General features: G+C 44.1%; 1 protein-coding gene across 1 annotated transcript in view; it reads left to right on the top strand.

The window, feature by feature from the left end:
• The first annotated feature begins 6,402 nt into the window (after nucleotides 1-6,402).
• Nucleotides 6,403-11,256, top strand: part of SMURF2 (SMAD specific E3 ubiquitin protein ligase 2) — a 121,028-nt gene continuing 116,174 nt past the window's right edge. The window contains exon 1 of the mRNA XM_082706668.1: nucleotides 6,403-6,501. Within this exon, the coding sequence (XP_082562794.1) occupies nucleotides 6,450-6,501 (52 nt within the window). The 5' untranslated portion in view covers nucleotides 6,403-6,449. The remainder of the gene's footprint in view (nucleotides 6,502-11,256) is intronic.

The raw sequence follows: 11,256 nt of genomic DNA, 5'->3' as shown, positions 1-11,256 counted from the left end.
TGTAGAGGGGACTTGGAGGTTATATTAGTTTCCTAGGGCTCCCGCGACAAGTATGACAACCTCAGTGGTTGAAAGCAACAGACGTGTCTTCTCTCATAGTTGCAAAATTAAGGTGTTAGCAAGGCCATGCTCTCTCTGAGACTCTGGGCAGTCTTTCCTTGCCTTTTCCCAGCTTCAGGTAGTGACCAGCAATCCTTGACATTCCTTGGCTTGCAGCTGCACACTCTAATCTCTGCCTCCTTTGTCACATGACATTCTTCCCATGCGTCTCTGTCTTCAGATGACATTTTCTGCTTCTTAGAAGGATAACAGTCATATTGAATTTAAGACCCACTGGCGTGACCTCTTCCTAACTTGATTACATCTTCAAAGACCCTATTTCCAAATAAGGTTATAGTCCCAGATACAGGGGGTGGAGTTTAGGACTTCAGCATGTCTTTTGGGGCAAATAATTCAATCCGTAACAGGGGTCATCTGGTCTATGTCTCTACCGGACATAGGACTCTGCTGTGTAAGATCTGCTCCATCATCAGGTTTAGGTGCAATGCACAACCGTCAGTTTGAATGAAAACCAGGTAGGTGGGGTAGGAGCAGGAAGAGGATCTTGGCACCAGATCTTCCCCTTCTTACAAGAGTTGCTGTTGAACTGACTATAGAAGTCGGTTGGAAATCTGGGTGGGTAAGATAAAATCTAAAAAAGTGCCAGGGAAAGTCACGTGCTGGGCAGAGTAGTGGGGAGTCCAGCTGGTGGGAAGTATTTTGGATGTAGATGAATGGGATGGTCATCAATCTCTAGAACACCACTGGTCAACAGAAGTACAGGGAGATTCATATTTGTGGTTTCAGACTGTCCACTAGTCCTATTTTAAAAAGTAAAAAGAAATAGAGAAATTTAACTTTAATATTTTATTTAACCTAGTAGGTCCAAAATATGATTTCCAGGGGTCCTGGGTGGCTCAGTGGGTTAAGCCTCTGCCTTTGGTTCAGGGTCCTGGGATTGAGCCCCGCATTGGGCTCTCTGCTCAATGGGGAGCCTGCTTTCCACCCCGCCCCCCGCCTGCCTCTCTGCCTACTTGTGATCCTTCTCTGTCTGTCAAAAAATAAAATCTTTAAAAAAAATTATGATTTCCATATGCCACTGATATAAAAAATGTTAAGACATTTTGCCTCCTTTTTCCCCCCAAACTAAGTCTGCAAAATCCAATGTGAATTTTATACTTGCAGCACATCGCCAGCCACATCTCAAGAGCATAATAGCCATAGGTATTAGAGTGCTCTGGATTCTAGAAGGGCTACCCCTCGGCAGTAGGATCCAAGCCATAGTCTGGGTTGTAGGTGTGACTCACTTCTGTGGAGGAACACTGGCAGGAGCAGAGCAGACAATCAAGGGTGTTTGGAGAAGAGTTTAGGACAGGTCTGAAGAGGAAAAGGTGTTCCAAGTGGGGACAAAGTGAAAGCAAGGGACCGAGACCCACTTAAACTTGCTTAAGGAGGGGTGGGGTGGTTGTTCTGCACAGTGAGATCCCTCTGAAATGAATTGTAAGAAGTCATTCGTGGGCCAGGAGTAAAGGCAGGAATTCTGTTAGACAATCATTCTCTTTGTCTCCCTCTTCAGGGTTATGAAACCTCTTACTCCCACTTTGGTTTGCCTGCTTTGTTAGGCTCTTTCTACACACGGATTCCTTCTTTTATTAATCTACTTGAACCTTAAAATGTCTTTCTCAGCAGCTAACTCTACAGCCTCTCATCCAAGCACCACAGCACTAACTCAGTCTCTCATTGTCCCCATCTCATGTTCGAAGGAGAGAACATCGGATTGGCCTGTTGGTCAGTCATCCCATAACCAGACAGGAGGCCAAGCTTACCTAGTACAAACAGGGTCACTGGGGCTTATCCCTGATGTGAGGCAGTGGTCCTCACTGTGGGTTCTCCCCACCAGTAGCATTAGAAATGTAAATTCATGGGTCCCACCCTAATCTGTTGAATTGGGATTTCTGGGGATAAGCACAGAACTCTATGAGCAGTAGATAGAGGGAAGATTCCTTCCGAAGGGGATGTGGGTAGGGACTGCCATTGTAGGCAAGAGTGAGGTGAGTAGGCCTGGGGGAGACTTGACCTGGAGAAACACGGGCCCCAGATGTGACCTCAGTTTTCATCAGTGGGAACCAGGTCTGCTGGGAGGGGGGTTAGTTAAGGGGTCATAGAGAACAGCTTGGAATGTGACCTAATTCTAAACCTTGTCAGGATAGGACTGTGCACGCGGGGGTTTTTAGTAAACCTGACTTGAGGACCTAGGACAGGCAAAGGCAGAGAGGAAATGAGTGGAGATGGGGGAGGGAGGGTCAGGTTAACAACTCTACGTACACAGGGGCTGTGGTTAGGCGCTTCATCAGTGATAAGCCAACCTGAAGGAAGCTAGAACTAAGTATTAAATTAAATTAAATTCATGATATTTTAAACATTAAATAAAGTTGAATTTTAAGCCGTGGTAGAAACTGCTGAGTTCCTGATGTTTGCTTTTTTCCATGGTGCATAAACTGTATTAAATTTGAAATTTACACTACAAAAATAGCTTCACAGGAGGACCATTATTAACATAGCCTTACCTCAGACAGATTTTTTATTACTGGAGACAACGCTTCTATGTAAAAAATATATTAATGGCTGTAGCAGAAGAAAAATACCAACTACAGATGGTAAGCATTTTCTTGCAAAGTCACATCAAATTTAACATTAGCCTTGGAAAACAGAAACATGTTTTAAACAAAAGGTTTTAAATATTCTTATAACCATGTGTAGATTTTCACCTCTGGTCTAGGATACCATCGTAAAGAGTGCAACTTTCAGTGATTAAAATATGTTAATAAAAAACTTTAAAACTCTCATTCCAAAATGCTATTTAATGAGTTGTTGTTACAGGATTTTCACTGGAAGTTTCTACTACGTGGCATTTATGGAAAGAGACTTATTTTATTAGTATGAACTAGGTGGAGTTAGTAAACTTGAGACAGATGCCTAAAATAATGATTTGATAAAAGGTGCACAATTCTACCGAGAGCAAATTAGAAGTCATAAGGGAATACAAATGCTTTGAAAAGATTTTCTGCAATTCCCATACCCATTACAGACATGCATAGGTATGATTTACACTGGAAGTGGATTTCTATTTTGGGAAGAAAGAAAAGGGTGAATTCCCTAAGAATTGTTTTTCCTCCCTTTTTTCTCAAGCTTATGTCTGAAAGTGTTGTCATGAGGAAGAGGCAATGCTATGCCTCTAATGCTGAAATTTAATCTAATGAGTTTAGCTCTCCTTAACACTATGAATTTTTTTTAAAAGATTTTATTTATTCATTTGACAGAGAGAGATACAGTGAGAGAGGGAACACAAGCATGGGGAGTGGGAGAGGGAGAAGCAGGCTTCCCGCTGAGCAGAGAGCCCCATGCGGGGCTTGATCCCATGACTCCGGGATCATGACCTGAGCCAAAGGTGGCCTCTTTTTTTTTTTTTTTTAAAGATTTTATTTATTTATTTGACAGACAGAGATCACCAGTAGGCAGAGAGGCAGGCAGAGAGAGAGGGGGAAGCAGGCTCCCTGCTGAGCAGAGAGCCCGATGGGGGACTCGATCCCAGGACTCTGGGATCATGACCTGAGCCGAAGGCAGAGGCTTCAACCCACTGAGCCACCCAGGCGCCCCAAAGGTGGCCTCTTAACCAACTGATCAACTTAACCAACTGAGCCACCCAGTATGAATGGTTTTTAAAATCTTATTCTGATCTGAATCTTTTGTTTTAAACAATGAGATTTAAACCTATACACAGGCAAGTCTAAACAGAGTCCTCCTCTGTATGTTAAGCATGTATACATTTTTCTGCCCTGTGACTTACATACTTGAAGGTACTTTTTTTTTTTTTTTAAAGATTTTACTTATTTATCAGAGAGGGAGGGGAGAGAGCGAGCACAGGCAGACAGAATGGCAGGCAGAGGCAGAGGGAGAAGCAGGCTCCCTGCTGAGCAAGGAACCCGATGTGGGACTCGATGACCTGAACCGAAAGCAGCTGCTTAACCAACTGAGCCACCCAGGTGTCCCTGAAGGTACCTTTTTAAACTTCTCAACAGCTGAGCAGAGAGCCCGATACAGGGCTCAATCCCAGGACCCTGGGATCATGACCTGAGCAGAAGGCAGAGGCTTTAACCCACTGAGCCACACAGGTGCCCCCAAAGAAGCACTTCTAAGGGAAACTGTTCACTGCTTTGTACATAGTAGGCACTCAGTATTTGAATTTGAATGAATTTCTAGCACTGTCCTTTGAAGTTCTAGTCTAACTTACAGAACTTTTCATAATTTCTGGGTACTTTAATTGTAGGGTTGTAGCCAGACTGATAAGATGTTCTTTTTTTTAAGATTTTATTTATTTATTTGAAAGAGAGAGAAAGTACAAGCAGGGGGAGCAGAAGGGACAAGGAGAAGCAGGCTTCCACTGAGCAGAGAGCCAGAGGTGGAGCTGGATCCCAGGACTCTGGGATCATGACCCGAGCTAAAGGCAGACGCTTAACCTACTGAGCCACACAGGCACCCTTGATGAGATGCTCTTAAAGAACTTTGTCTGGAGAATGAAGAGACATTACTGATAGATTAAAAGGAATGACTGACACTGAATTAGCATTAAAATGTATTAGACTTCATTAAACATTTAAAATCACATCAATAAAAGCCTTCAGCAAAACCAACAAAGCACATTAAAAAAATCCCCCCCACACTGTTATTCATGGTTTTCATTGTCCGAAATCCTTTTGCATGCATAAAACTTTTTGTTGTGCTTTTAAACTTCATTAAAAAAAATTATTTATTTGACACAGAGAGAGAGGAGAGAGCATAAGCAGGTAGAACTTCAGAGGGAGAGGGAGAAGTAGGCACCCCACTGAACAGGGAGCCGGATGTGCTCCTAGAACCCTGGGATCATGACTTAGGCAGATGCTTAACCAACTGAGGCACCCAGGCACCCCTTAAACTTTATTTAACTCTTCCATATTATATGATCTTCATAATTGCCACTTAAATGGCTGCATAAAAATCGATGGGGATGATGTAATACAATTCACCATTAGGTTGGCCCCTCATCTCCCTTTTGTTATTAATCGAACTTTGCAAAGAACATCTTTTGTATTATTATATATCAAGAATAAATTCCGAAGAGTGCCATTACAGGATCAAAGGGTAAGGTACACTTATTTTTATTTCATTTTCTATTTTTTTCCTCCTGAGATAATGAAATAGTTTTGTATGAAAAGTTTTTCATACACTGATCTCCAAGGTTTATCTTGCTAATAATCCTTTAAGGTATTATCATCAATCTCCTATCCTTGGAGATACAGCTGGAAAAAGAGCCGGAGCAAGCAGGTAACCTGATCTCGTCCACCAGGTGAGTCCTGGATGGAGGTGGCAAAGACGATACCAAGAGCAAAACACCTCAGGGGATTTCCTGGAGCCCTTGGTATGGGAACTGGGTCTCTTCCCTCACCCCACTGACGCTAAATTCCCAGAGGGTCGCGGATTTGGTTCCAGCCTTACTCGCCCCAATCTCTTAGAGCGCTCTGCACGCAGTGGGCGTCTAATAAATGCAATCTGTGTCGCACGGACAAAAGCTCCCTCAAGTGGGCTGGACACTATGCCCCTCCCGGTGCCACGGAACTCGGCGCCGCCGCTTTGCTCTTTTGCCCGTTCTCTCCCCAAGTTCTGTGGGGCACCCTCGGCTGCAGCGAACCTCCCCTGCTTCATCGCCAGCGTCCAGGCCGGCCCGGGCCCCGCGCCTCGCGCCCCCGCGTCCCGGGAACCCTGCTCGCGCGCGCTGGCGCGCGCCCGCCCGCCCAAGCCCCGCCCCGCCGGCCCCGCCTCCCGTCTCCTCCCCGCCCCCCGGAGCCGACGAGTGGCGGCGGCGGCCCCAGGACCCGGTTCCCTCAGACAAGAGGGCGGGTGGAGGAGGAAGCGGCCGAGCCTCGAGTCCTGCTCCGGCGCCGCCGAGCACCGCCCGCCTTGGCCGACCAGCGCCGTGGGTTCCTGGGCCTCGTCGAGCTGAGAGGAGGGAAAGGCGGAGGCTGCTGCGTGCGGGCGGCGGGGGCGCGGGCGCGGGCGGAGGCGGCGCGGTCGGCCGCGGCTGCCGCTTTGTTGTGCGGCCCGGGCCGAGGAAGGAGAAGTAGGAGGAGGGGGGAGCTCGGCGTCCCGCTCCCTCCGCGGCTCATGGCGACGACGCTCGGCACATCCGGGACCCTCCGGCCGTGGCGGCCGCGGCGCCGGCTGCTCGGGCCCCAGCCCCGGCCGCTGTGGTGACTCCGCCGCGCTTCGCCCTCGCCCCCGCCCCGCCCGCCCGCCGGCCCCGGGCCCCGCGCCGCGGCCGCAGCCCCGCCGCCGCCGCCACCGCCGCCGCCGTCGCCGCCCCCGCCGCCGGGGACATGTCTAACCCCGGGGGCCGGAGGAACGGGCCGGTCAAGCTGCGCCTGACAGGTGAGGGGGGCGTTGGGAGGTGGGCTGGGGCAGCCGCGAGGTGGGCGAGCTGGAGGGGGTGCCTGTGGCCTTGGGAAGGGCCAGGGTCGGGATCAATGGTGAGGTAGGGGTCGGGGACGTGGGAAGGCCTAGTTCTGCGGGGGGGGGGGGGGAGTAATGGCAAAACCACTCGCCCTTGTTGGGAAATTCTTGAAAAAGCCGACGGTGTCTCGGGGGTCTTTTGTTGCGGGGAGGGCTGCCCCGGTTGGACTCGCAGGCGGATTTGAGGTCGGAAAGCCTTGGCCAGGAGAACACGACTCACTCCGGGGCCTCGGGGAGCGGCCCCTGGGCTGCTGCCCAGGTGGGGTCTTCGAGGAGATGAGCTCCTGCGGCGGGGATTACTGAATCCGACCGCTGACTGCGCGCAGTAAACACTCCTTAAAGATGGAGCGCTTAACGGGAGGGTGTGTGTGTGTGTCTGTGTGTGTGTGTGTGTGTGTTCCCGGCTTGTTAACTTGTTCGCCCACTTATGCCCGCGTGCAAAAACCTTCATTCTCGGCCGCCAGCCACAGCAGCCGGTGCCACACACCTGAAACGCATGTCTTCGGGAGGGGAGGAGACCGGGGTGGATTTTTCCGGTGTGTCCTCCTCCTGGTCCGACGACTCCGGCTTATTGTACACTCTGTGTTTTGGAAGTGTTTGATTGTAGGGTAGCATGTTTGGGGTTGTTCCTTGTAGGCCGCAGAACTTGTGTCTCACTTCTAACTCTAGACCTGCTTTAAGAACACTTTTTTTTTTTTTTGGTACATTTCTAAGTATGTGCTCATACCAACTTGCAAGCGAAGTTTTCTCTCACCTCCTTTCTAAATGGAAAAGAATGTATGGAGGAGTTGCTAGGGAGAAGGCTCCTGTCTTACAAAGTGTTTATGAATCCAAGTGCATTAAATCTTTAACATTACAGGTACATTTTGCTTTCACAGTGTCACGTTTGATATTCTCACATGGTCGTTTTGAGGACATTTTATTTTAAGGACAGATTGTTTTTGGTTTGAAAAGTGGAGTTGAAATCACTGTAGTTATTCTAGTGTCACCGTTCACTATTAAATTATCCAAGTCGTTGTTGGGGTGTATGGTGAGAAAGATGATTTTCCTTAGAGGTTCTCTGTGTATCTGTGTGCACACGCGCGTGTGAGAATAAACTGTGATTATGTTTACACTAGACGATGAGATTTATATGGACTAATTTCGTAATTGAATGCTTGTGTGTCACATCCCAGTCCACTGGCTGAACTTTAGAGATAAAAACTTGCAGTGAATTTGGTATTTGAAAAATTAGCCTGACTATAAATTGGCTGCGATTTTAAAAATATGACTTTTTTGACAGTTTTAACTGGGGAATACTCTTTGGGGAAAATAGCAGAAATTATGAACTGAGTGGTTCTTAATGGAAAACCAGGATTGGGTACCCCTCTCCCAACAACATGGCCCCCATTCAGTTTCCTTGTTTTCCTACAGAACCTTTATAAGGGATCTTTGTTGCTTTAGAATTATCTACTGATGTTCCTCTCAGCAATCAGTTATGTGGCAGTGATCATGGAAAGAATCTGTGATTCCAGGTGTGCAAAAAGCATCAGAAATAGGCTTTTGGCCATTTACTTCCTTCTAGGCTATGTGCGTAATGAGAAAATGAGGGAGAAAACAAGTATTTTTGTTTTGTTTTTTTTTGCAGATACAACGAATTTGAAGTTTTTAGTGTGACTCAGTAGGTCTTAAAGTGTTTATTTGTGGTTTCCTTACATCCTATGATACATTATAAAAATTGATGAGTAAACTTAGGAGAAAAGATGACACTTCTTTTTGGGGGCTGGGGAGAGGGAACACTGGACTAAATTTATAGAGTGAGTTTTGTATTTTCAGATTTTTCTGAGGAATATTAAATACACTTTGTTCCGTTAATTGTAAAAACAGTTTGAGGTACTCTCAATTTTTTAAAACCACTGGGTATTTGTCTCTGTCATATTTTTTTAAAAAAACTATTCAGATATTAAAAAACATTGCCCTCTCCTTTTTGGTTACATTTGGTGGCTTCTATTCTCTTTTGCCAGGAAAGTAACTTATATTTTTTCATTTTTGTCCATTTACAAATTAGATGGTATAGATTTTAACAAATAGATTTCAAGAGCTGGATTCAATTAGCAGCTTTTTAGGACATAAACATTAAAGGGTTAGATGGAAAAGATTGTTTTGACTGACTGGATAAATGACAGGGCTGTGTTTGATGTGCGTCCAGGAATTGGTCTGGAGCTGGTGCCCAACTTTTCAGTCCATCTTGAGAAGCCAAATAAAATATTTAACCTAGGCCTCGTTTTGTTTAAAAAAAAAAGTTGATTCTTTGTTAAGACCTTAAGAAATGTTTGGCATACCTTTAGACTAAGTGTTTAACAGTTCATTTAGATCCGGGTTCCATAATAGAGGAAAATCACTTAAAAAAAAAAAAAGGCACATCCCACAGTGAATTTTTATTTGGTTTATAATACACTTGGGCTGTAAGATGCTTTAAAATTAGTGTTCTTTGCTTTAAGTTGGCACCATACTAATATTTTAAATTTATAGAGCGTCTTTGATTCCATGGTGCTTTATGAACTGTACTCAGTTATATCTTTAACATAGAGTTGCCCCCTTACTGAAAGGTATAAATAATTCTTGCATGATCGCACACGTGTACCTGCGCGCAAATGCACACACACACACACACACACACACACCCACTCATACACACATACTGAAGAAGAAATATTTGAGCCATGAGGTCTCTTCCCACAGCAGATATTAGGCTTTTCCACATATTATTCCTTAGCCCACAATCACCTGTTGAACTGCTTGGTATTTTTAATGCTAAGGAGGCAGGGTTAATTTAATCCCACATTTGAGATTCCTCAGGCCATTGGTGTTAAAATCTGACTTGGTCCATCAAGTACTTTGATTGTCTTATGACACATTAACACTTAACCATTAAAATAGGCTGTAGGGTAAAGCTATCAATTTCAACTGCTTTTTCTGTAGGGAATTGATTATAAACTTTGTATACATTATACTTATGAATATCTGATACAGACTTCTTACAATGCTTTGGATAGAAAATAGTCTTTGTATTTGGTTACAGTAAAAAAAAATGGGGTAATTTTTTATATCATTATTGTTTTTAAAAGCCAAAGATTTGAAAAAGTTGTTTAGTATGATTTCTGATATTTAAATTCCTTAGATATGGAGAAATAACTGATTACTTCTCCAGAAGATTTATTGCAGATCTTTTCGTAACCTAGACATTTTTGTATGCTGTTCTTCATATTATTTATTTATAAAACTCTTTGGCAGTAATGAGATTAACCTTGTCTAAAGCTAAAGGAAAATTGACTTAAAAAGTCCCACTTTAGATATGCTGGTTACCTTAGTGATGTTTTACTACATATCTTATTGATTCAAAGCTTGAAAAATTACAACTTGATTATATCTCACAGGTTTCTAAGTAGGGGCATTAGCGATTTGAATGTCCCCAATTCATTTTATTTTCTTGGTTTTTTTTTGGTTTTGAGGAGGAAGCTAATGTGGCTTAAGCCCCTTCCTTTTGTTTTGCCTCTTCTCTTGTAACATTCAGACATGCAGGGGAACTTGGTTAGGTTCTTCATGTAGTTTGGTTTTCATTGGTGAGTAAAGGATATGTGTGTGTGTGTGTGTGTATGTGTGTGTGTGTTGATCATGGATTTTACTTTTTTTCCTGTTGGTTGAACTGTAACTATCATATACTACCATGTCACTTATTTTCCTTACCATTTAGCATAAAACCAATTTTCAAGGTAAACAAAAGGCCACACTTTAGGCACAGAGGATTTTTATTGTAGACATTTTTGATGTCTGTTAAAGATTTTGAAGACTTTTTTTTTTTTTCCAAAGATTTTATTTATTTATTTGACAGAGAGAGATCACAAGTAGGCAGAGAGGCAAGCAGAGAGAGAGAGAGAGGGAAGCAGGCTCCCTGCGGAGCAGAGAGTCCGATGCCGGGCTCAATCCCAGGACCCTGAGATCATGACCTGAGCCGAAGGCAGCGGCTTAACCCACTGAGCCACCCAGGCGCCCCGAGATTTTGAAGACTTTTAAAGATGTACTATGTTCTGTTTTTTTTCAAATAGACCACATCTAACAGAACTTAATATTTTATTTATTATATAAATTACTGTCGGTTATAGTTTGTAGTATAAGGATATCATCATGGTGTATAGAGAGAATTGTGGTGATAGTAGTTTCACCCCATTTTTACTGCTTTTTGTCTTTTTGCTGTCATTTTTGTTTACTGTTACTTTCTCTCTTATAAGGACGCAGAACCCTTGAAATGCACTGTTGTAATCAGCATTATTGTGTGTTTCTGTATGATTGACAGGTTTTGAAGGTTTATTAAGTGCCAGACACTGTGTTAAATTTGTATTTATTATCACTCTTAATTCTCACAGTAGCTCCAGGAGGTAGGGAAAAATTGGGGGAGGTTAAGTACATGTCAGAACTCCAAATTATTAAAGAGCTTGTTAAATGTGTAAGGTTTTGCGTGGAATAATAAAACAAATACATTACATTTATTTGGAATTACCCTTGCCCCTTGAGATTCTTGCTCATCTTTTAAGGTTCAGCATAAGACTTACCTTTATCCCTAGAACTTTCCTTGACCTGAGTTGCCTTTCCTCTGTGACTAAGAGACTCTTCCTCTGGTATCAGACCTGACTTAAT

This window comes from Mustela nivalis (genome assembly GCF_964662115.1).
Source record: "Mustela nivalis genome assembly, chromosome: 17".
Taxonomy (NCBI): domain Eukaryota; kingdom Metazoa; phylum Chordata; class Mammalia; order Carnivora; family Mustelidae; genus Mustela; species Mustela nivalis.
This window is presented reverse-complemented; position numbering and strand designations above follow the sequence as displayed.